We start from the raw sequence: 26,344 nt of genomic DNA, 5'->3' as shown, positions 1-26,344 counted from the left end.
TAGTTCCATACCAAAATTAGATAACGTTAGTTGTTGATTCTATAAAGCGTGAATTGCAAAATTCTAAGAGAATCGGTTGAGGTATGTTAAGGCTATCCCTTCTTTCTTTTAGCATGATCTATACGACACAATTGGAACGAGCAAATGCATAATTTCCATAAATGACTATATTCATAGAAATACTAGAAATGCTTATGTTCTTGATTCCCCATGGGTCATATTATTCTATCATATATTTATGGCTCTCAGAAAATACGTAAGTTGATAAAGTTTACTTCATGACATTAATCAGAGGTATAATGATCTTATGACATTGTGAGAGATTTTATTGACGTACTTCTCATGCATTGCATTCATATATACATGTACATTGACCCATAACCAGATGATGTTATATACGCGTATATATGCATATTATATGTATATGGGATATGTAAAAAGGTTACAACATTATATACGCACCACCACCTGATCAGCTGGTATACGCTGATGATTCGCCCACAGTGGCCGAGATGATATGATAGGATACCCTCAGAGGTTTGATGATGTTATGACCACATGTACCTATGCACGACATGACATTCATACGCATATGCATGACACTATAAGTATTTCATGATTTACAGAGTTATCCAGACTTACAGATTGAGTCATTTACTCTATATTTCTTCCATGTCTTTTATATATTTATTTATGTGCCTTACATACTCGGTACATTATTCGTACTGACGTCTATTTTGCCTGGGGATGTTGCGGTTCATGCCCGCAGGTCCCGATAGATAGGTCGAGAGTCCTCCAAGTAGGCTATCAGCTCAGTGGAAGATGTTGGTGTGCTCAATTTACTCTGGAGTTGCTTGTTTGGTCAGTATAATTTAGATGCGTATTGTTTGGTATGGCGGGGCCCTGTCCCGACCTTTATGTTAAGTATGTACTCTTAGAGGCTTGTAGACAGATGTCATGTATATGGATGTTTGTATGGCCTTGCCCGCCTACGTTTTGAGTTTACGAATAATCATGTTGGCCTTATAGGCCCGTATCACATGTACAAGTTTTAATATCAGGTTGGATCGTCCTATATTGAGTATTGGCTCGTTTGGCCCATTTGCCAATAAAAGTACAATAAGAAAGATATGGTATGTTGGTACTCGGTTAAGTAAGGTACCAGGTGCCCGTTGCGGCCTATAGGTTTGGGTCGTGACACCAATTGTGAAAATATAACTGCTAGGACTGATTGTGACATTGAGAAAGAGGGTACAGATAATGAACCTGTGCAAAGTGATTATGATAGTGATATTGCGTTTGGGGTATTTAAGAAGCAACAAAAACTTGAGGTAACAGATCAACTTGATTGGTACAAAATCTTGGTAAAGGGTATGACATTTAAGAAACTTGCTGAAGGAAAAGAAGTTATTGGTTTTTACTTTGTTGCAAATAAGAAGGCTATAGAGGTAGTCAAAATGTTGAAATTCGAATACAAACACAGAGCCAACGCAGCGGAATATTAATAGAAACGTATCTTCAGCCATAGTTGTTCAAGTGGTGTGGAAAATTCCTTGGAAGAACCTTGAGAGAAAAACTAAGGAGTCTTCTAGTCTGTGCATCGTAGGATGCCAGATTGATGGAGTCACATACGTATTTATAGGTAGGCTAGGGATTCTTAGGCAAATACTTTAGCCCTAGGGACTACTAATATATGGTAATTTCTTTCCATCAAAGAAACTACCATATATGCATAACTACAGAATATTATCTGATATATTATTTCCTTTGGGAGATAAGGTAATAATTTATTACCTTATATGTGGGCCACACTAGAAATCTCTAGAAAGAGACGGTGAATTTCTTACATTCTCCCACTTGACCCACATTTAAAATCAGATAATCATTTATGAGAGATAAACATATAATATGACCATAAACTTTATCACTCAACTAAAAGTTATGCAACAACTACTTTAACTAGAATATATTATTACATGAATCATGGCGGTCATGTTTTTAAACAAACACTTCCTTCCATGTATTACAATGCACAATATATTCTAACAAAGCGTCTAACAACTTTACGAATGAACCTAATATAAGTCATTCAAAGTCCAACTTTATTGATCCAATGATCATAAATAATACATGAAAACCAAAAATGTGCACTGTCATGTATATCAAAATAAACATAATGTCTAGACAAACTGTTAAAGAGCAAAGCAAGACTAAATTGAGCTACTAAGTCCCATATGAGTTACATGATCCTTGAAAATATTAGTCGGCAGATCTTTAGTCATAGGATCAGCGATCATCAAAGTAGTACTAATATGCTCAAAATTCACATCTTGCTTCTTCACATAGTCTCTAACAATCAAGTACTTTATGTCGATGTGCTTGCTTCGGCTGCCACTTTTATTATTCTTAGAAAAGAAAACTGCAGCTGAATTGTCACAAATGATTCTCAATGGACTTGAAATGGAATCGACAATCCTAAGGCCGGAAATAAAGTTTTTCAACTATAACACATGTGATGTAGCTTCATAGCATGCTATAAATTCAGCTTCCATTGTGGATGTTGCAACAATGGTCTGCTTGACACTTCTCCAAGACACAACACCTCCAGCAAGAAGGAAAATGTATCCTGAAATAGATTTACCAGTGTCTTTGCATCCACCCAGATCAGAGTCTGAATATCCAATCACCTCCAATGAGTCAGAATATTTGTATGTGAGCTTAAAATCCTTGGTTCCTTGCAAATATCTCAAGGCCCTTTTACCAGCTTTCCCATGGTCAAGACCAGTGTTACTTTGATATCTGCCAAGCATTCCTGCTGCAAAAGCAATATCAGGTCTAGTACAGACCTGTGCATACATAAGGCTCCCAACAAGCGAAGCATAGGGAATGTCTTTCATTTGCCCCTTTTCCAATGCATTTTGTGGACATTGATTCAATGAAAATTTGTCACCTTTAATTATGGGTAATGCTATAGGTGAACAGGTCTTCATCCCGAATCTTTCCAGAATTCTTTCAATGTAGGCCTTTTGAGACAGTCCAAGTAATCTTTGAGATCTGTCTCTGTGAATCTCTATGCCAATGACATAAGAGGCTTCACTCATATCCTTCATCTCAAAATTCTGGATAAGGAACTGTTTAGTCTCGTGCAACAATCCAAATCACTACTTGCAAGCAAAATATCATCCACATATAGGACTAGAAAAATATATTTGCTCCCACTTATCTTAAGGTATATACACTGATCAATGATGTTCTCTGTAAATCCCAATGAAGAAACAACATTATGAAATTTAATATACCATTGGCGGGAAGCCTACTTTAGCCCATAAATGGATTTATTCAACTTGCAAACAAGGTGACTTTTGTCCTTATCACAAAATCCTTCAGGCTGACTCATGTATACTTCCTCTTCAAGATCTCCATTCAGGAAAGTAGTTTTCACATCCATTTGATGTAACTCTAAATCAAAATGAGCTACTAATGCCATGATTATTCTCAATGAATCCTTCTTTGATACTGGAGAGAAGGTTTCATGGTAATCAATGCCTTCCCTTTGAGTAAAACCCTTGGCTACAAGTCTGGCTTTATATCGTTCAATATTACCCAATGAGTCTCTTTTAGTTTTAAAGACCCACTTGGAACCTATGGTGGAGGATCCTTTTGGTAATTCGACGAGATCCCAGACTTTATTTTTAGCCATAGATTCTAACTCTTCTTTCATGGCATCATACCAAAGTGTGGAGTTTTCTCCACTCATGGCTTGTGAAAATGAGCATAGATCATCTTTTAGTCCAATATCATAATCAAACTCTTGGAGATATACAACATAGTCGCTAGAAATTGCTGATTTTCGAATTCTTGAGGATTTTCTCACTCCCACTGGTTCAGATACTTCTTCAGTGGGTTCAGGTAAAACGGGTTGATCTTCATGTGGCTCCTTAAGTGGTGGTGGCTCTTGATTGTTGTTGTTCAGATAATTCATGAGAATTTTTCTGAGCAACATTCAAGTTCCCAATATATAAAGGTACCACATGTGGTTCCCTTATTTCTTCCAATTCCACCCTTTGAGTCAAACCGCTCTCACTTTCTTTATGTTCCTCAAGAAATTTAGCATTTCTAGCTTTAACAATTTTAGGAGAATGATAAGAACAATAAAACCTAAATCCCTTAGAGTTAACTGCATAACCTATAAAATAACCGCTTATTGTTCTTTCATCCAACTTCTTTAGTTATGGGTTATAACCCCTCACTTCAGTTGGACATCCCCAAACGTGTAAATGATTTAAACTAGATTTCCATCCTTTCCATAACTCAAAAGGTGTCTTGGGGACAACCTTGGATGGAACCCTATTTAAAATATACACAACGGTTTTTAAGGCTTCACTCCATAAGGATAAAGGTAAACTTGATCTGCTAATCATGCTTCTTACCATGTCCATTAATGTCCGGTTCCTTCTTTATGCCACACCATTTTGTTGTGGTGTTCCTGGTATGGTATATTGAGCAATTATACCTTTACTTTCAAGGAACTCAACAAATGGACCCTTAACTTGTCCTTTATCTATGTATCTACCATAATATTCTCCACCCCTATCAGTTCTTACAATTTTGATCTGAGCAGCAGTTTGTTTCTCTACTTCTGTCTTGTAAACTTTAAAAGCATCAAGTGCTTCTGATTTGTTAAATAGAAAATAGAGATACATATATCTTGAATAGTCATCAATAAACGAGATAAAATATCTCTCACCATTCAATCAAGGGGTAGGAAAAGGTCCACATATGTCTGTATGTATGATCTCAAGTAATTGAGAACTCCTTTTGGCACCTTTAGTTGATTTGTTGGTCTGCTTACCCTTTATGCAGTCCACACAAGTCCCAAAGTCAGAAAAATCAAGAGCTTTTAGAACTTCATCATTAACTAACCTTTTAACTCTATCAATAGAGATGTTTCCCAATCTCTCGTGCCAAAGTCTAGATGAGTTCTCATTGATAATATATCGCTTAGTGCAATTTCTTTATCATGCAAAGTTAAAACATTGCATTTAAATGTGGGGTCTAGCTCAAGTTTATATAAATTTTCATTCAAATTTCCAAAACCAATAACTTTATTATCTTTCAAAAGTTTCACAGAAGGATAATGAAAATTCAAATCATATCCACTAATCGATAGTCTTGAAAGAGAAATTAAATTTCTAATTCTGGAACATAAAAAGTATTTTCTAAATCTAAGTGAAAACCATCCTTCAAAATAAGCTATAAGTCCCCATGCCTTCCACACGTGAACGCGTCCTATTGCCAGAATAGACGTATTGTTCACTTCCTATCGACTTCCTCTGAGTTAGAAAGCCCTACATGATTTTAGCAATGTGAATTGTAGCACCAGAATCAATCCACCATATATTATCAGAAACTTCAGTAAAATTATATTCATAACATACAAAGGTAAGATTACCTTTCTTCTCAAGCCTTTTCTTGTATTTCAGGCAATCCTTCTTCCAGTGTCCTTTCTTCTTACAGAAACGACAAGCATCTTTGTCAAATGTGCTTTTCTTCTTTATGGGAACACTTTTGCCTTCTTTGCATTTCTCTTACCATGAGTCACCATATTAACACTTTCAGGTGTCTCATGCTTCAATCTCTCTTCTTCTTGAACACACATGGTCAAAAGTTCATTGATTGACCATTTATCCTTATGTGTGTTGTAAGAAATCTTAAACGGACCATATTCCGCAAGAAGTGAGTTGAGAATGAAATGCACAAGAAATGGTTCTGACATATCAACCTCAAGGGACTTGAGTTTAGCAGCAATGTCTCATCTCCATAATGTGCTCACGTACTGTACGACTTCTGTCAAAAGTCATATTTGAGAGCCTCTTCATAAGGGTGCTAGCCAAAGCCTTGTTAGAGCTTACGAATTGTTCATAAATTTCCTTCATGTAAGCTTTGACCTTATCGTTGGTAGGGATAGAACCCCTAATGCTTTGGCTTATATGAGCTTTTATGAGCATTAAACTTAAGCGATTAGATCGCTCCCACCGCTCATAATTAGCCTTAGCAGCTGGTGTACTTGATTCCGTGGGAATAAGTGGTTCATCCACATGGAGTGCCAGGTCTAGATCCGAGCACCCTAAAGTGAGAAGGACTTTCTCCTTTCATTCAGCATAATTGTCACCAGAAAGCATTGGAATTCGAGCATTCTCATTAAAAATAGCAGTAGAAAAAGCTGTAAAGACTGCAAAACAAGGATAAACATACATAAGCTATGAATTACAATCCATCAAAGGTGAATCACATAAAATATCGATTCTTAGTAAATTCTAGACCTTCCTGTTGGCAGAGGTCGCAACCCATGCATAGAATTTACTAACTTTATTAGACTAGTAAACCAAAATACATAAAAATTAATCCGCACCTGTGGGCATAAGATAATTTCCAACTTAAAGGTTTACTATCTCATTCCAACTAATCTCACCAAAATAGTTACCTCCCTGTAGGGCCGGGTTACTATTCTAATGAGATAGCTGGACTAAATAGATGTCATTAAAAATTTTAATCACTAGACTTTATGTGATTAAACAACTTAATTTCTTTTATATCAAGTACTCAAGATGTCGTGACTACTCCTAAGTACATCATATAAAAGAAAACTCATAAAGACATCTCAGTATAATATGTCCAATAATCAACTTCACCGTATGTTGATTAGAGTCAAAACTGGGAATACACATTTTTAAGCATAATAATGGATATAAGGGACCAAACTGCTAATTCCTATACTATTATAAGAATATCTTCATATAGCAGCAAATTTATTTATTAGCATAAACATACAATAAACAAACAGATGCAAAAATTCACGATGACTTCTTCAAGATTTAAGCAAATGTTAAAACCATTATTTGAATCCGCAAAACCACTACCAAAATACAAGGTCGATATAAATGCATCAATGAAAATTGGGTGATGCTTTATAATATTAGGAAGACCGATTAAAGTCAACAAAAGGTCTTAACGAATAAAGCATAAATTCAGTAGCCAAACCTATTTCAACATGGACCTATTAGGAGTTGCAGATTCTGTAAGAATTCAATTAATTAGATATAAATTAGTGAGACAAGCTAACAAGTCAATAAAGCTTCTACAGTGATATACTTCTCTATTTAAGAGCCTAAAAACCCATCAATTATATGTGGATTCCCACAGTAGATAAATTCTTAAAAGAATCACAAGAGATCTACTTATATCAAAAATAGGTATTGCAAATAAAATTTACCGACTCTTTGCATAAATTCTAACTCACAGAATATCAATCCCATTGTCCAGAAACAAAAAATAGTTGGTGACTTATATCTTTAGAACATACGGTTTATCCAAAGTTAATTTTCCATCATCGTAAATGCAACCTCGATACTGAATAACACAACTAAAGGTAGGCTCTGATACCACATGTTGAAATTCGAATACAAACATAGAGCCAACGCAGCGGAATATTAATAGGAACGTACCTTCAGCCATAGTTGTTCAAGTGGTATGGGGAATTCCTTGGAAGAACCTTGAGAGAAAAATTAAGGAGTTTTCTAGCCTGTGCCTATCGTAGGATGCCAGACTGATGGAGTTAAAGAGTGTGTCTATCGTAAGAGTGTCCTGGAGGAGAAATTTAAGCTAAATGTGAGTCAGTCAAAGTTAAAGAGAGTGAAAAGAATGGTGTTAGAGAAACTAGAAAGTAGCTACTTAGATGAGTACAACAAGTTGGATCCATATGCCCAAGAATTGAGGGATAGCAATCCTGGTTCTGATGTGGTTATCCAGATATCCAAAGTTGCTTTGGAAGAAGGTAAAAGGAGATTCTTGAGGATGTATGTGTGCTTTCAGGCCCTCAAGAATGGCTTCAAAGCAGGTTTGAGTCCTTTTATAGGACTTGATGGTACCTTTTTAAAAGGAAAATGCCAAGGCATGTTACAGGTGGTTGTGGCTCAAGATTCTACTAAATATTTTTATTCATTAGCTTGGACTGTGGTAGACAAGAAAAATAGTAGAACTTGACACTGGTTTATGGAGAACTTGAAGAGTTCTTTAGACTTGAAAGAAGGTGAAGGAGTAACCTTCATATCAGATATACAGAAGGTACTTTGACTCTTTTTTTCTATTAACTTTTTCCCTATAGTGGTAACTATATTTATCCAAAAGTGTTTGACATACATGGACTCTTAGATGTTGTTATGAAAGTGTGCCCAGAAGCTCATCATAGATTTTGTGTGAGGCACATGAACCAAATTGGTGTAAGATCTGGCATAGTGATGAGATGAAAAAGCTACTTTGGTGGTCTGCCTGGAGCACATATGAAGAAGAATTTAAGGATATGTTGAGGCGGCTAGGTGAAGTATTTGAGGATTATGTGAAAGACTTGTTAAAGTATCCATCCTCTAGCTGGTGTAGAGCATATTTAGACACCCAATACAAGAACCCAATGGTAGATAATAACTTTACAGAGTCTTTCAACTCATGGATTAGACAACAACCCATTGTGAAAATGCTTGAAACTATTAGGGTGAAGGTGAAGTTAATTATCTTTAGATTGTTTTATTATACTGTTTCATTCCACTTTTTTTTAAAAAAACAATTATTTTTAATATGACTATTTTAATGTTACTATTAGTTATATGAAGGTAATGACTTTGTTAAAGGACCATGAAAATGAAGTGAGTAGCTGGAAAGATGATTATATTCCATATACAATGGAGCTGTATAATGATTATAAAGAGATAGCACAAGATTGTACCACATTTTTCAATAGAGAAGGGGGTTATGAAGTATCACAAGGTTCAGACAGACACATTGTTATTCTTGAACTGCAGACGTGCACAAGTAGGATATGGGACTTTTTTTAGCATCCCATATCCTCGTGCTATCAAGACCATCAATAATAAGGAGGTATTCCGGCTGGTGTATCAATACAAACTCCAACCTTTCAGCGGTGAGAGATTTTGGAAGATGGAGCCACGCCATGTTATGGATCCAACACCCTTAGTAAAGATGGTGGGTAGACCAAAAGTCAAAAGGACAAAAGAAAACGATGAGGCTATTAATAGGCAAGGCACATGGACAGTTTCTAGGAAAGGCCTTCAAATGCATTGTGGTTACTGTGGCAAACAAAATCACAATCAAAGAAAATATCCAATAAAGGTAAAGACATCTAACAATAGTTATTTTGTTATTTTTGTTTGTTTAAATATACTGACCAATTTACTTCACTTTATGCATCTACAAGGAATACCTCAGTCAGGGCAGGAACCCAGTGAACCATCTGAGTTTGTTATGATCCCTAATCATGGGTTTATACCTCAGTCAAGAACTCAACAGTCCACTCAAACTGCTCAATCCAGTCAACAAATAACTCAACAATACACTCAGACTACTCAGTCCAGTTAGCATGCAACTCAGCAATGTACTGAGACTACTCAATCCAGTCAGCAAGCAACTCAACAACAATGTGATGTTTCTTAGTCCAGTCAGCAAGAACCTCAGTCCAGTCAGCTTCCCGCTCAGCAAGTGTCACGACCCTAACCCCGAACCCGGTCGTGATGGCGCCTCTCGTGAATACAAGGCCAGATAATTAAATCCAATTCACTTTTTAAAACAGTTAAACAATATAAAAGCAGTCTAAACATGATTAATGATAATAAGTAGCGGCTATACAACCCGACACAGCCCTAACCAGGGTGTCACAAGTCACGAGCATCTACTAGGGTATAAATACAACTGAAAGCCTTGAGTGTACAAATACAGTCTAATGAAATGAAGAGAGAGAAAAGCAGTGCTGCAAACGCCGACAGCTACCTTGCTAAACTCTGATGACTCTGCCTCCGATCAACCAAAACATACTTGAATCTGCACACAAGGTGCAAGGAGTAATGTGAGTACTCCGATTCAGTGAGTAATAATAATAAATAAAGACTGAAGGCAAGAAATCACTTAAAACATATCAAGATGTTGTATAGAAGCAGTCCAAAACCAGTAAGAAAGCAGTGAAGCTGTAAAAATCTCTTAAAATATCTTAGCTCAGTTTAAACTTCTTTGGAAATAGCTTTTTCAACGGTTACGCAAATGAATGCAAAATAGTTAGTGCAGAGAAGCACAGAAATTTTCCCCTTGGGCACAAATACCATAGTTTAACAGATAAAATGACAAGTAAATATGAAAGATAAACAAATAAAGGTTCGTCCCTCGGGCACAATGTCAACAACTCCGCCCCTCGGGCAATATCTCAGAACAGTACCAACCCCTCGGGCAATCACATAGAATGGTACCAGCCCCTCGGGCAATCACATAGAACAATACCAGCCCCTCGGGCTATCACATAGAACAATATCAGCCCCTCGGGCTATCTCTCACATTACAATGGGTACCCACGCTTACTGGAGGTGTACAGACTCCGGGAGGGGCCCTTTACGGCCCAAGCACAATATCAAGCCATCTTGTGGCATCAAATCTAGGCCCCCGACCTCATATCAGTCAAGCCACCTCGTGGTGTATATATCTCAGGCCCTCGGCCTCATAAACAATATCAACAAGCCACCCCGTGGCGTACTATCAATGTTTTCTCACAACTAGGACCTTGGCCTTACTCAGTCAAAAATACTCACAAGCCCCTCGGGCATTAGTAAAACAGTATTTCTCAGCCCAAAACATCATTTAGAATATTATTTAAGTCTCAAAACGGAGTAAAAATGGTTGAGTGGTAAAACAGTGGAAAATAACATGACTAAGTTCAATTAATAAATCAAAGCAGTGAGGAAATAGTAATAAAAATTCCCGAAGAGTTCAAATAGTTGGCACGAAGCCCAAATATGACAATCAGCCCAAATTATGATGATAACAAATAAGTTTCAGTTAAATACGCGGTAAAATCATCAATCAGGACGGACCAAGTCACAATCCCTAATAGTGCACGACCCCACGCTCGTCAACAAGTGTGTGCCTCACCTCAATATAGCACTACGATGTGTAATCCGGGGTTTCAAACCTCAGAGCATCATTTACAATCATTACTCACCTCGAACCGGCTAATTCTCTAGCTCGCGACTCCTTTGACCCTCGAATTGGCCTCCACGCGCATCGAATCTATCCAAAATCAGAACGAATACGTCACAATATGCTAAGGGAACAAAGCCCAAGCGAAAACAATCGAATTACCACAAAATTCCAGAAGTTGGTCAAACCCGACCCCCGGGCCCACATCTCGGAATTTGACAAAATTTACAAAACTAGAATCCTTATACCCTCACGAGTCTAACTATACAAAAATTATCCAATTCCGATACCATTTGGTCCTTCAATTCATCATTTTATATTTTTAAAAGATTTCACAATTTTCTTCCCAAATTCCATCCCAAATCACGAATTAAATGATGGATTCATGTACTCTAGCCAAATTTGAGTTAAAATCACTTACCCCGATGAATTTCTTGAAAAACCTTCGAAAAATTGCCAAAATCCGAGCTCTCTAGGTCAAAATATAAAATAAAACCTAAAACCTCATATTTATAGAGTACCCCACAGATTTCCACCTTCGCGGACCGTACAAAATCGACTGCGGTCCGCACAAAAACGACCACGACCGCACAGGCTTTCCTTTGCAGTGACAGGCTTTAGTATTTTGGCCATAACTTTCGCTACAGATGTCCAAATTGCGATATCTTTACCTTTCTGGAAACTAGATACGAAGGACTACAACTGCCGTTTTTTGAATCATCTCAAAATTCTTTGTAGATCAAAAGATATGAGCTTTCGAAGTAGGATCAGTGAAATGTCCCCCACCGCGGCCGCACTGCATTTTGTGCGGTCCGCACAACACCTACCGCGGCCGCACTTCTTTTTATGCAAACCGCGCAGGTGGGTTCCGAGGCCTGCAACCCTTATGGACCTGCTTCAGCTATGATTTTCGGCCTAAAACATCCCGGAACCTACCCGGAACTCCCGGAACGTCAAACCAATTATACCAACACATCCCATGACATTGTTCAAACTTGTTCAAAACTTTGGAACGCTCACAACAACATCAAATCACCAATTTAACATAGGATTCAAGCCTAAGAACTCTTAAATTGTGCTTTCGATCAAAAAGCCTATCAAATCTCGTGCAAATGACGTGAAATTTTGCACACACATCCCAAATGACAGAACGAAGCTACTGCAACTCTCGAAATTTCATTTCGACCCTATATCAAAATCTCACCGATCAATCGGAAAACGTCGAAATCTCAATTTCGCCAATTCAAGCCTAAACCTTCCACGGACTTTCAAAATGCATTCGATCACGCTCCTAAGTCCCAAATCACCTGACGGAGATAATCAAACCATAAAAATTCCAATCTGAGATCAAATACACACAAGTCAAATCTTGATCAAACATTTCAAATTTTAAGCTTTCAACTGAGACTGTTCTTCCAAATTCATTCTGATTAACCTAAAACCCAACACCAACGATTTACATAAGTCATAATACACCACACGGGACAAGTCATGCCCGAGAACTGGCGAGCAAAGTGCAAAAGCTCAAAACGACCGGTCGAGCCGTTACAGCAAGCCAATGATGTTTCTCAACAACCAAGTTAAAAAAGAACCATGTACACTCCAAGAAGACTTGATTCAGACTTTCGGACTGAACCTGGCCCAGTTTTGAGGCATAAATCGCAAAATACTAGGACAAGGAAGATAAACTTCATGGGAGATCACACTGGTAGCTCACAACTAACAAATCTGCCATATTCCCAACAAGGACTACTTGGAAAGGCAAGCAAACAATGACCAGAACTCAGTTATTGGGTGTGAAGGAGAAAAAAATTCGAAAGCTTCAAACTAGAAGAGGGGTATGGGGAAGTAAAGTAACAAGTTATTGGAATGACTGTAATTGATAATTTATTTTTGTGATGATTGTAATAGACAAGTAACTCACCTCTATATTTTAAGACAAGTAAATATTGTGAGATTGGTGTAAGTTTTTGGCTCACATATTTACTTGTCTAATATCTATGTTTGTTAGGTAAATATTCCTAGAACAATATATGTTTGCATCTTTAATTAAGCTCCATAATCAAGCCTTCTTTTGTGCCGACTTTATTGTCATTTCTCTTGCTAGGATAAATGATACTATTAATAGATGAGCAATTTCCTTGTAAGAATATTTCAAGTACATTTCAACTTGAACAAAGTAACTTAAATTCATTGAAAATACGTGAAACTGAAAAAAACATGATTATCAACGAACCAAAAGGACCATTATATTGCTCTTGGCAACAAAAATAACCAAACTACACTAACTTCTAGCCACTAAAATCAGTTGAAAGATAGCCCATGAATAACAACAAAAAGCTTCATCCTTCGTAATTTATTCTCCATCTTAGACACTGTCACTAAATTGGCTGAGTTAATGCCCTCCATTTCTACCACAATATTCTTCAATTTCACCTTTTCTTGACAAGCAGCATCCTCTAAGTCAACCACCATCTTCTTCAAATAATTCCTTTCTACTTCTACACACTTCAGTGAGTTATTCAAGTTGCTTATCACCATTGTCACATGTGATGACATATTTGGGTCACGCCATTCCCAAAGACCACGTGGCGATTCTTCATCAAAACGAGGGCATTTATAGAATCTACATCCAGCATTTGTAGGAGTTTTAGCCACAAAATGATTAGCAATCAACCCGCAACCACATCGACAACCGAATCAGAAGCAATTGAATTTTCAGACATGGTGGGCTTGTATTTTCCAAAAAACTAATAGCTTTTATAAGCAAAAGCAAGTTTAGAAGAGGAATGGAACAAAACAATTATGACCTGAAAGGAAGAATAAATTTTAAGAAGGAAGAAAAATGGGAACTGTCCTAATTTGATGAAGAAGTGGGGGTAAAAGGAATGGGTAGGTAGAAATATGTTGATTTTACCATGGTTGGTCCGAAAAATGGGGCAGGTAGATATTTGGGGCGGGTTGTAAGTGATTGAGGCAATATAGCCATGTGTCGCAATAAAATCGTGACAACACATTAAATGAGGAGACCACAGATGGCTCCCTTAGTCGCGAGGGTACTATCAGGCCTCAAGATAATGTTGAACGCATTTTTCAGACAAATAAATGGACGGAGCTCGCTATGAAACCATCTGTGATACTACAAGAGCATTTTTGGCCCTTTTCCGTTCTGGTAATTCTACTCACCAAAGTTTCCACAATATTAACATTTATGGTTAAGATTAATTTTTTAAATAAGTTCTCATTATTTAGTGATCTCACTTTGCTAGGTATATGTTAAAATATAATCACAATTTGCAATAGTTCAGGTCTACTTTAAATTGAAGCTTGATCCGCTATTTATAAGAAATATCAACTTTAAAAGATACTACAAAGAGACTTTTGTTTTTATTCTTTTAATTATTAATAACATCATCAATTTGCTTTTTTTTAAAATATTTCATAGATACTAAAAAATTGTATAATTATCTAAATAATTTCTATCACTTTCCAAAAAAATTATAAAACTAGTATCTTCTTAACAATAATAATAATAATAATAGCTTTTTACTATATTATATATTTAATACCAAATAATAGTAATAAAATTGGGGCATTCAATAACAGTTGTTTTAATGGCCTCCCCCTAGAGCCGACACTAGCAGTACCATCGAGCAAAGAATGATGTCGCGGATCCTCCATTATCGCACCGGTTCTCTGGCTTCTTTGTCCTCGGGATCCGGGGCAGATCTATGTAGGGGATTGTGGGTGGTATGTCACCCGGTCACCCGGGTAAAATCTTATATATGTACTAATATTTTCCTCAAAATATTGAACATATAACGGGTGGCACCCTAAGTCACAAAATGGTTGTAGGTGCCATGGTTAAAGCACTGAAATCACACATAAAAGAATCGAAACTCTCTATGTTGTGATCCTAATTGTTCTCTTGTTATCTTTTTCCCTTCCCTTTCTTTTCTCTATGCTCCTTAAATTCTTTTAATTTCTTCACCTTTGTTATTCACTCTTTTGTACAATCCCATTTTTAACTTTTTGTACAATCCCCACTTTTACTATTTTAAATTGTATATTTGCTTCTTTTTTTTCTAGATCTTAAAATTTATTTGAATGGGATTTTAATCATTCTCTTTTATCCATCTAATGTTATTTTATTAATTTTAGAAAAATTTAGAGTGATGCATTAAAGACATAATATTAATCTAGCTATATGTAGATTGAAGTGGCGTATTTTCCAATTTAAAATTTTTATTTTTACTTTATACTTTTTAATCAAATTTGATCCTGAGAATTAGACCGAATTGGACAAAACTTATTCGATTTTGTGATCACATATTAATTTATGCATTAAAAAAAACTTTTAAATTGAATTGAATTGTTTCAAAATAAATCGAACTTAATCGAATTAATAAAAAAAAATGGATCGAACATACTAAATGTACACCAAATTTAATCTCTTCAGCAATGGCACATGTAACCATCAAATTTTGAATTTGCCTTTGATCGGGATGGTAAGGTTCTCAATATTCATTAGAAAAAAACTCCTCAATTAAAAGTTTAAAACAAAGAAATCCTCTAAAAGGACAACTGTTTCAGCTACTTGTTGATTTTAGCAATTTCCAAAAGTGGTGGTCATGGAACAGCAGAGACAGTTTATGGACTGATTGTGGGCCTTTGGAGGATCAGACATTCCGACAGAGGCATTAAACGGGAGAAATTTAAAAGTAATCAAAATTTAGCCACTTTTCATCTAAAGATAAATCTGAACGAAAATACTGTTCATAACCCAGAAAAATACTCCAGTATAATATACTGGAATTCCAGCATAATATACTGGAGATGGAACACCGGTGCTCCAATATCCAGTATATTATACTGGAACTTTCCGCGTGCTGGAGTTCCAGCATAATATGTTGGAAGTTCATATACAAGTGCACCGATCTCCAGTATATTATGCTGAAACTTTCCATTTTGCAGCAAAATAGTGGTTATTTTTCAATGACTTTGCAAACGCTGGTTATTTTTGAATGACCAGTGCAAAAACTGGCTAGCCCATGTTATTTTTACGCGTTAAACTCCATCAGACCATCACTTTAGAGGCCCATTAAGTTAAATGGTCTTAAGTTGTATTTCCTCTAATCCAATTTATGTGGTGCACTTACTTTTTCGGTCTATAAATATATAATTATAAACTCAATTATTATTATATGCTGATTTGAAGTAGTTGCAGGCCCTATAAACGTAAATCATGGATATTGTTTGACTAAAAAAATATTGGAACCTTTTTGGACAAATCAATTAAAGAAAATGAAGGGGTAAGTCTTAGCTAAGTATAATAATCTCTAAAACAAAAGGTACACAAGGTGAATATAGAGGGTGATATTTCTTGACCTTATCAAGATGAATCCCCAAACAATAATGACATCAATCGTTTATGTAAGTGAGTATTATAGCAAGTGTTCTTAGTTGAAAAATGCAGAAGAAGCCCCCCCTCACAAGGTTATCTTTACGCAATATATATAAGGGACAAAATCCCTTCTAAGCCCTAAAAGACAAATCATAGAGTATATTCGAAAGAATATTCCTAATGCCTTCTAATAGACCTACACTACTGCAAAGGCTCTACAGTTTCTTATTCGCTCGTCTGTCGTCCTCTATAGGATGTCGAGTTACGAGGATCTCATCGCTTGTCGTACTCATCAACAGTCGTGGTCGTCCAAATTTGGACTCATACATATATTCATATGCCACCAAACATCACCTTTAATGACCATTCGCGAATTCTTGATCTAAAATGTTAAAAGTACAAGAGCAATTTGTGACATTTATAAAAGAAAACAATGAGAAATGATACGTGGAAAGCTAGAGAGTATTTTTACTATAGTGAGAAATAAATAAGTAAATAAATTCTTTTAAAAAAACTTTAACGGTATGCAGGTGCGAGAAAAATGAAAAAAAGACGTGAGAAAAGCTTGTTTGAATTTAGTATTTAATCTAAACTTAGCAACATTAAAATGATGTATTTTGGGGTTAGGATGTTGTGACTATCAGATATTTTCTTTCATAGTTGCTCACTTTACTATCTTGTTGTTTTAGACGTGAGAAAAGCTTGTTTGAGTTTGGTATTTAATCTAAACTTAGCAACATTAAAATGATGTATTTTGGGGTTAGGATGTTGTGACTATCAGTTGTTTTTTTTCCATAGTTGATCATTTTACTATCTTGTTGTTTTATTCTGCTTTTATATGGGTTTTTGGTATTGTTCCTTTTTGTTTATATTTTTATTAATGTGGTGCTTATGCTTTCTTGTGCCGATGGTCTATTGGAAACAACATCTCACTTCATTGTAACAATTTATTTAATTTAATCTAAAGTAAGCAAAACGACAACTTGGAGAAGCATTTTCCAAAGATAAAGACAAGTTCCAAATATTTTCATAAGTCATAACCCCACGTCAGCTTTCATTTTCATAGGATCTTTTCAATCTTACCTTTCTGGCACCCAAACAGATCCTTGTCAGCATCAGACAGCATCGTTAGCCTATATGTTTCCTTCTTTGAACTCTTATTCTCTAACCTCGGATTGTTAGTTTAACTTAAAACTTAAAGCAAACATATTTTCATTTTTAAGTACATAACTTTGTTTGATTCACACTCAATTTCAAATTATGAAAGTTTAAACAGAAAACATAACAAAAACTAGATTCAATAGTATTGTCAAATTCTTAGAGGGCAGTAAATTGGTTGCATGTTTCGTTTTTTTTTAATCGAAATCGTATAATTTTAATTAAAAAATTATTAAATGCTTAATGTACTTAATATTTATCCGAACAGTTACTCGCATTTTACAGCTCAAACCATGTTGAGTATATCATATTTCTTAGAGGCGGATTCATGATTTGAAGTTTATGGGTTCCTACCAATTTTAAATTAGTATGCAATAATAACTGAGTTCATGGTTAGATATTTATTGATATTTAATAAGAAAAAATTAAATATAAATTCAGAATTTACGCAAAAATTATTGAGTTCCCGAGAACTCATTTACAATTCAGATCTGCCGCTGGTCATTCTTGCATAAAATAAAAACTATTCCTTAATTAAATGGTATATTCTTTTATAGAAATGAATTTAATTCTTGACATGAGATGCAAGATAAGGTTATGTATTCATCTTTAAACGATATTTTACTTCTTCTAGAAGGTAAAATCCTTAATTTAGAACGTGAGCCGCAAGATTAGGTCACAATTTAATTTAATTAAGGAGGCATTAGTCAATGTTTTTGTGGCTACCAAACCCTGGAATATAGAATCACGTGGACTCCATCCTGGAAATATCAGGACAACCAAAAAAGAAAATGATAGCCCACAAAAAATATCAGTCATAAGTTTGGTCATTAGAAACGTGAAAAAAATAAGGGGCCGTTTGGGGGTAAGAGAAAATTTAGTCTCCACCTAAAATCTAGCATTATTTTGTATCATGTTTCGTTGGGTTTGGAAAAAAAAATTAACCTCCACATTAAATTAACATTAAGTTATATAAGTTTGGTTGTTACCTTTTGTTTTCTCATGCAAAATACATGCTTAAATTTATGTGAAAATTTATGTACATTTTTATGTGAAATATAATATGGAATAAAAGTACGGGTACTAGCTAGCAACACATGGATTAAAGTTTGTATTCATAAAATTAAACCTCATAATAGTAAAAACATTTTTTATTTTATTAAAAGACAAAAAATAAATGAAGGGAACCTTGGCGTAACTTGTAAAGTTGCTGCTATGTGACCAGGAGGTCACGAGTTCGAGCCGTGGAAACAGCCCCTTGCAGAAATACAAGGTAAGACTGCAGACAATAGATACTTGTGGTCCGGCTCTTCCCCGAACACCGCATATAGCGGAAGCCTAGTGCATCGGGTTACCCTGCCATTAATCTATCTCGACCTAACTTGTCTATGGGCCAAACGACCCCTAAGGTTAAGTGTAAGGGGTATTATCACTTTTAGTCGCGGCAGAAACTATTTACATGTGGCAGTCGAAAAAGTATATAAAATTTATATAAAATATACATAGTATATATATATATATATATATATATATATATATATATATATATATATACAAAATATATAAAAAAATTATATATTTTTTGGGCTATTATTTTTAGAGCGAGTGCGAAATTTACAGCGTCCAGTAGCCGCATTTTCCTTGCAAAACCCCCTGATAAAAAGCGACCTTACAGGTAGGAGAGAGAGAGAGGTATATAAGAAGGAGAAGAGAGCTAAGAGCTTTACCATTACACTCTTCACCTTCTTCTCTTAATTTCTCTCTTTCCCATTTTCAAATCACTGCTAAAAGCTCAGTCTTTTCTCCTATTTCTATCACAATGTTCTCATTGAACGGAAGCAGTTGTACGGTAATAGCTTTTGTATAACACATTTTTTTTTTAAAAAAAGAGAGGAATAAACCAGATTAATTTATTCTACAAATGTTTGTTACAGCAGATGATTTTATGTGGCTAAATTTTTTATTTGCAGAACAATTCGGTATCTGGGGTTTCAAGATGTTTGACTCAGTCTCGGAAAAGGATGTCAGTTCCAATGGTGGCGGTGGCGTCTGTGAGCTCAAATGTCAAGCCCGGAGAGCGGCATGCAAGTGTTTTAATGGAGAATACTTTGAAGGAGATGAAGGAAAGTGCTCCAGTTATTGAGAAAGATTCAAAATCGGCGGTCAGTGGAGGAGTCGGCGACGTCTACGGCGAGGATAGTGCCACTGAAGATCAAACTATTACCCCTTGGACTCACTCTGTTGCTAGGTTTAAACATTTCACCTTTTCATTATGTTTCGACAATTCCAATGCACTGATCTGATTTTCCGATTTTTTATTTTTTCAATCTGCGTTTATTTTCTTCGATTAATTTATTAGAATCTGTTGAAGAATGAAATTTTTTGTCCGGGCCAGATTTTATTACTTTTTATTGTTAAAATGCCACTTGGTCTTTTATGTTATGTTATAATTTTTTTATATAACCACAGAAATAGAAAATGAATAAATCAGATATATATAGTTTAAGCATTTGCAGTATACGCTACTTTGTTTACATATTTTAAGCCTTTGTTTTAAATTAGTGCCTCTGGTAGATTAGTAATGCAGGATAAAGGAGTAGTTTTATTTTAAAACTAATAAATAAAATAGTTTACATATTTTAAACCAAACGCGTGATAAAATAATCCCACATTTTTTCCCGGGATTGTTATCCTTTATCCTACCAACCAAACGTTCCCTAAATATAGTGCCTCTGGTTTCTGTACGCCATGAGGACACCACAAATTTGGGTGATTTCTATATTTGGCTTCACAAAAGTATATCAAAAGCAATTTTTTTAATTTGAACTCACCTGAAAATGATGTCATTTTGTTGATTAACTTCATATTTTTTAGTGTTAAGCGGATGAACAGCTTCACATAAAAAATAAAATAAAATAAAATTATATATATATATAGAGAGAGAGAATATGATAGAGAAAGAGGATGAACAGCTGAACCTGAGAAGTGTTTTTCTTTTATGTCCGTTATGAATATGATTCTGTTGTTTGGTGAGCAGCGGATACTCATTGTTGCGTGATCCAAACTACAACAAAGGGCTTGCATTCAGTGAGAAAGAAAGGGATTCCCACTATTTGCGTGGTCTTCTTCCTCCTGTAGTTGTTGATCAGGAGCTTCAGGTTGTCCATATTGGTTTTTGCATATTCTTGATTTATGTTTCTCCCAGTCTTCCCCTCCCTGATCAAATGGAAGCTCACTTTTTAACTGCATCACTGTGTCACTTTTCTTGTCTCAGGTTGAGAAATTGATGAAAAATCTGCGTCAGTATGATGTACCACTGCAAAGGTACATAGCTATGATGGATCTTCAGGTATTAGCACAAATGATTTTGATAATGCTCAGTTTCTGCTCTCTGTTAAGTTATACTAAGTTGAGCACGATGACAGAATAATATTTGGAATCTGATTACATCTGGGACGTCCCAAACAAATAGATCTTAGTTGGATCAAGTCCTTCTACATCTTTATGCCCAACTTTATTGGCCTCGTAATACACAAATTCTTGCTGTATGCATCCTGTTGCAGGAGAGAAATGAGAGGCTATTCTACAAGCTTCTCATGGAAAACGTAGAAGAGCTGCTCCCGGTAGTTTATACACCAACAGTAGGCGAAGCATGCCAGAAGTATGGTAGCATCTTCAGACGTCCTCAAGGTCTTTTTATCAGCTTGAAAGAAAAGTATGTATTGGGAACTTCAATAGATAATTCTCAATTTAGTGGCCCGGGGTTTTTTCTTATTTCATTTTAAACTGAAATGCGATAGCCATTTACAGAGGTAAAATTCTTGAGGTATTAAAGAATTGGCCTGAGAAGAAAATTCAAGTAATCGTTGTAACTGATGGAGAACGAATATTAGGCCTTGGGGACCTAGGTTGCCAGGTATGTTGTATATGAACTTCACTCAAATTATTTGAAATAATCTTAGGCGAGTTCCAAGGAATAACAGAAAACTAGTTTTTGTCTCATAACTGATACTCCCAGATCCTCTATGCACCAATTTATTTTTTAACATACCTACTACATATTTCTTCGCATATTTATCTATTTTTCTAAAGGCATATTACTGAAAATCATTGCATCTTGACAGGGAATGGGAATACCTGTGGGGAAACTCTCTTTATACACCGCTCTTGGAGGCGTTCGGCCGTCAGCTGTAAGTTTCTGTAGGGAAAATGTAACGGTTGCTAGAAATGGACATGATGCCTTTCTTTCACAAATAGTGTTGTATCTTGATTACCCTTTCTCCCTTTTCAGTGCTTGCCGATAACCATTGATGTGGGCACAAACAATGAGAAATTGTTGAAAGATGAATTTTACATTGGGCTCAGGCAAAGAAGAGCTAGAGGACAGGTTCACAATTTTATTTCCTACAATGCTAGGTCGTAAATTACATCTCATAGATGGTTGTATATCTTCTTTACTTTCTTTACTTGATGCTTCTTCCACATTCAGGAATATGCTGAACTCCTGGATGAATTTATGTCTGCTGTCAAGCAGAATTACGGCGAGAAAGTGCTCATTCAGGTTGGTTTTCTTCTGACTAAGTTGTACATATGTAAATCGAACTTCACTTTGTGTTCTAACTTCATTATATACATCACTAGTTTGAAGACTTTGCGAATCATAACGCATTTGACCTTCTTGCAAAGTATGGAACTAACCACCTTGTTTTCAATGATGACATTCAGGTAAGATAAGGACTCATTCTTGTAAGGAGACGTAGGTGTGGCATTTGTATGATTGATACACGATGCTGTTACTAACATCTTCCTGTTCTGTGCTTTCTTACAGGGGACAGCATCTGTGGTCCTTGCAGGGCTCATGTCAGCACTAAACTTGGTGGGAGGAACCTTAGCAGAGAATACATTTTTATTCCTGGGAGCTGGAGAGGTACATATTCCATCCATTGCAGAGCCGGATTTGATCATATTTTAGTTATCCCTTCCATTCTCTGTTTCTTTAAATTTCCGTTTATGTTTGGTAAGTCACTTGTTGACAATGCAGGCTGGTAGTGGGATAGCAGAACTCATAGCTCTTGAGATGTCAAAGCAGGTTAGGACTTGAAGGAAGCAATTTGTCTTTGTTTGGATTAGTGCTCTCCTGTCAAATGTTTCAACCACCTTTAATACAATGAAATATGCGGTGTTTTATGCATTAGTCTTTCTTATGTAGACTGGAGCCCCTCCAGAAGAGACGCGTAAGAAAATTTGGATGGTGGATTCTAAGGTATTTGAAATCCCCTGCATCATATATCTTATCCTTTCTATCATTCTGCCGCACTGCTATTTTGCTATACTAAGCATCCACAAATCATTCTTCCTCTAGGGGTTGATTGTTAGGTCTCGCATGGCGTCACTTCAACATTTTAAGAGGCCCTGGGCTCATGACCACGAGCCAGTAAAAGAACTGGTGAATGCTGTGAAGGTACGAATACATCACCTCCTCCCTCTTTCGCGATCTCTCTCGCCCCCCCCCCCCCCAGTATCATTCTATTCTCAACTCGTATTAATTGTGTGCCAGTCGATTAAGCCAACCGTCTTGATTGGGTCTTCCGGAGCTGGGAAGACGTTCACTAAAGAAGTGGTACAAGCTATGGCAACCTTCAATGAGGTGTACTACTCCTCGTTCCTTGAACTCCTTCTTGGAGAAAAGCTACATTCTGCAGTCCCACCTGAGTTGGGTAATATGTCTAAGAAAGAGTAACTTACTGTTCTAAATGTTTTGCAATGCAGAAACCAATTATTTTTGCTCTCTCCAACCCAACATCACAGTCTGAATGTACTGCTGAAGAGGCTTATACATGGAGTAATGTAAGTTATTAGACAGTCCACTTTGTATGTAACTATGTATGAAGTTGGTATTGCTCTGTCAGTGTTCTCGTCTCCCATATGTTTTGATTTTTGAAGTTCTATAATATTTTCATGTTCCACTCAGGGCCGAGCCATTTTTGCTAGCGGGAGTCCATTTGCTCCTGTTGAGTACAAGGGGAAAGTCTTCGTGTCTGGCCAGGTTTGAGATGTCAAAACGATGTGGCTTACATTTTCTCTTAACAAGTATACAATATAAGTACTAAATTCTCTCTTTTATAAACTAGGCAAATAATGCATATATCTTTCCTGGGCTTGGTCTGGGACTGCTAATTTCCGGTGCAATTCGCGTTCATGACGACATACTCCTGGCAGCCTGTAAGTTCTGCAAATTATAATATCTGCTGTTAATTGCTCTCTCCTTTCTTAATAAATAAATGTATCTGTGGAACAAAGAACAGCAGTAAATATAATTAAGACCGAGAAGCTTACTTTTGCTGTTTTCAAGAGAGGATAGAGATTCTGTTCCCTGGCAATGCAAAAAATGCTTCTATTTCAAGATTTTCTTGATTAAAATTCTTTGCATATGCTATTCCTCACATTTGAACTTGGAATTGGCATCTTTGCAACCTTTACACTAAGGTGGTGCATTAACAAGTATGAGAACCAGTTGCTTTTCAAGCATAAAAAAAGGAAAAGAGAGAAAAAAGAAATATGAGAACTAGTTGATGTTTATAAAAGTTGTATATGGAACTGCGAAACCAGGTCCGCTTTAGTTGCTCCATTGACACCATCAAATAGTCCATCTACTGTCCAACTACATTTTCATTCCAATGGTCTCTCATGTTCTGCGTCAAGTTATGCATTTTATACCTCTACTACTCCTAGATCATTTTACTTGATGTAGGTTAAATGTGATCCTAAAATTACAAAGGTTGTTATATCTACTAGTAGTTGTTAGAAACATGGTTACCAATAGTTGTTATATCTGCTAGTTGTGTACAGATTTCTACCTACATTGGAAGCTTCTTACCTCCAACTTTGGTACATCGGATAAATTTACATTGTCTGAAGTTGTTTCATTGCAGCTGATATTATTCCAATTCCTTGTATTGAAGGTGAGCCTTGGCGTAACTAGTAAAGTTACTGCCATGTGACCAGGAGGTCACGAGCTCGAGCTGTGGAAACAGCCTCTTGTAGAAATGCAGGATAAGGCTGCATACAATTGAATAGAACCTTGTGGTCCGGCCTTCCCCGGACCCCGCGCATAGCAGAAGCTTAGTGCACCGGGTTGCCCTTTTATCTTGTATTGGGTGGATTTCACACCTTGCCACAACTTGGTCACATCTTTAACCCTTGAAGCCCAAAAGAAAAAAGCAAAAGGAATAACCAAAATATTCTCACTGATCACAACAACAATAACAACGACTATCCCTTAATCCCATGCAAGTTGAGATTTGCTATATGAATATTCACTATCCAATTCGTTTAAATCTTAAAAGTAGCATGGAAAATGCCTTCTCGTTTCTGCTTCATAAATTCTTACATTTCTCTCTCCAATCTTTTCGTCTGAACAGCGGAAGCATTAGCAGCAGAAGTTAGTCAAGAGAACTTTGAGAAGGGACTAATATACCCACCATTTTCGAACATAAGAAAGATTTCAGCTCACATTGCTGCCAAGGTGGCAGCCAAAGCATATGAACTAGGTATCTGATTTTCTCCTCTACAATCTTGTCACTGTAAGACTTCACACTTTATAATAGTATAATTTAGCAATTTGTTGATGTGTCTTTTTCGTTGTCCAACAGGTTTGGCCACTCGTCTACCGCAACCTGAGAACCTAGTGGCATATGCTGAGAGTTGCATGTACAGTCCAAGTTACCGTAGCTATCGCTAGTCAATTATTGTTATTTTGAAGATTAATTAGTCATCGAGATGTTCTTTTTTCTCTTTTGAATTTCTCAGTTCAATCCTATGTAGGGAGCAGAAGTTTATAGCATGCCTTGTTACTTTTGTTAGATGGGAATGTAAATATTCCATGGTGATCATCATATTATATAAGTCGAAAGTCAATGCTATATATGATCATCATATATAGCATGCCTTGTTATCTTCAGTTGATGAAATATAAAAGTGGCAATGAAAACAGAGAAAATGGATGTCTCGTGGTAAGCTGTAATGTTTTTGCGTCGTGTAGCTATTTTCCACAGCGGAAACATGGAATATGAATCGCTTAAGTTATGCATTTTGCCAGTTGGCCAAAAATAATAGAAAAATGACACTATATAGTTGCTTTAAAAATAATAGTAAAAAAAATATATATATAATATATATATTGTATGTTATATACAAAAATTATTTAAATTTTATATGCTTTTTTGGATACCAGATGTACATAGTTTCTGGCACGGGCTAAAAATGATAATAACCCAAAAATAATTATATCCGCTAGTAAAATATATGTATTATATTTATATTAATGTACAAAACTATATATTTTGCTCGCATGATTAATGTGCAGTCTTTCCGTATTAATAGTGTACGTTTAGATGGCTGGCAGTTAAATATAGAACTATGCCGCTTGAAGCAACAAGGTCGTTGTAGTATAGTGGTAAGTATTCCCGCCTGTCACGCGGGTGACCCGGGTTCGATCCCCGGCAACGGCGTTTATGTTTTCTTTTATTTATTATTCATCAAAGCTCTGAACAAGTATGAACGACGCCTACCAACTAAAAAGAATTGGCGTAATTGCCCTGAAACCCTTAACTAATAAACACATTTGACCAATGTGTCCATTGTAAGGCGTGTATTACACATTCACTAACGTGTCCATCCAGTCAGCAAATGACCAATGGGATTGTTATACGTCAAGGGCGCGAAAACAAACCACATAGCTGTGCTGGAATA

General features: G+C 36.2%; 3 protein-coding genes and 1 non-coding gene across 4 annotated transcripts; 3 read left to right on the top strand and 1 right to left on the bottom strand.

Annotated features, from left to right (window-relative positions):
• Positions 1-2,501: 2,501 nt before the first annotated feature.
• Positions 2,502-3,110, bottom strand: LOC142182251 (secreted RxLR effector protein 161-like). Its single transcript, XM_075256404.1, has one exon. It carries the CDS (start codon positions 3,108-3,110, stop codon positions 2,502-2,504), a length of 609 nt encoding a protein of 202 aa, XP_075112505.1.
• A 4,591-nt stretch (positions 3,111-7,701) lies between these two features.
• Positions 7,702-8,888, top strand: LOC142182250 (uncharacterized). The gene is made up of 4 exons (XM_075256402.1): positions 7,702-7,962; positions 8,068-8,124; positions 8,285-8,554; positions 8,667-8,888. The coding sequence occupies exons 1-4, from the start codon at positions 7,702-7,704 to the stop codon at positions 8,886-8,888; spliced, it is 810 nt and encodes a 269-aa protein (XP_075112503.1).
• A 10,394-nt stretch (positions 8,889-19,282) lies between these two features.
• On the top strand, positions 19,283-25,553 carry LOC107828338 (NADP-dependent malic enzyme, chloroplastic). Its single transcript, XM_075256254.1, has 20 exons — positions 19,283-19,442; positions 19,564-19,841; positions 20,631-20,751; positions 20,868-20,942; positions 21,157-21,308; positions 21,404-21,509; positions 21,718-21,783; positions 21,885-21,980; positions 22,083-22,154; positions 22,235-22,318; positions 22,422-22,520; positions 22,635-22,682; positions 22,803-22,856; positions 22,956-23,054; positions 23,151-23,240; positions 23,363-23,440; positions 23,565-23,639; positions 23,725-23,815; positions 25,015-25,143; positions 25,246-25,553. The coding sequence occupies exons 1-20, from the start codon at positions 19,413-19,415 to the stop codon at positions 25,332-25,334; spliced, it is 1,932 nt and encodes a 643-aa protein (XP_075112355.1). The 5' UTR covers positions 19,283-19,412; the 3' UTR covers positions 25,335-25,553.
• A 478-nt stretch (positions 25,554-26,031) lies between these two features.
• TRNAD-GUC (transfer RNA aspartic acid (anticodon GUC)) lies at positions 26,032-26,103 on the top strand. The gene has a single exon. It is a non-coding gene; the product is annotated as a tRNA-Asp (tRNA).
• Positions 26,104-26,344: the final 241 nt, after the last annotated feature.

The sequence above is a fragment of the Nicotiana tabacum genome, chromosome 6 (assembly GCF_000715075.1).
Source record: "Nicotiana tabacum cultivar K326 chromosome 6, ASM71507v2, whole genome shotgun sequence".
In the NCBI taxonomy this organism is placed as follows: domain Eukaryota; kingdom Viridiplantae; phylum Streptophyta; class Magnoliopsida; order Solanales; family Solanaceae; genus Nicotiana; species Nicotiana tabacum.
This window is presented reverse-complemented; position numbering and strand designations above follow the sequence as displayed.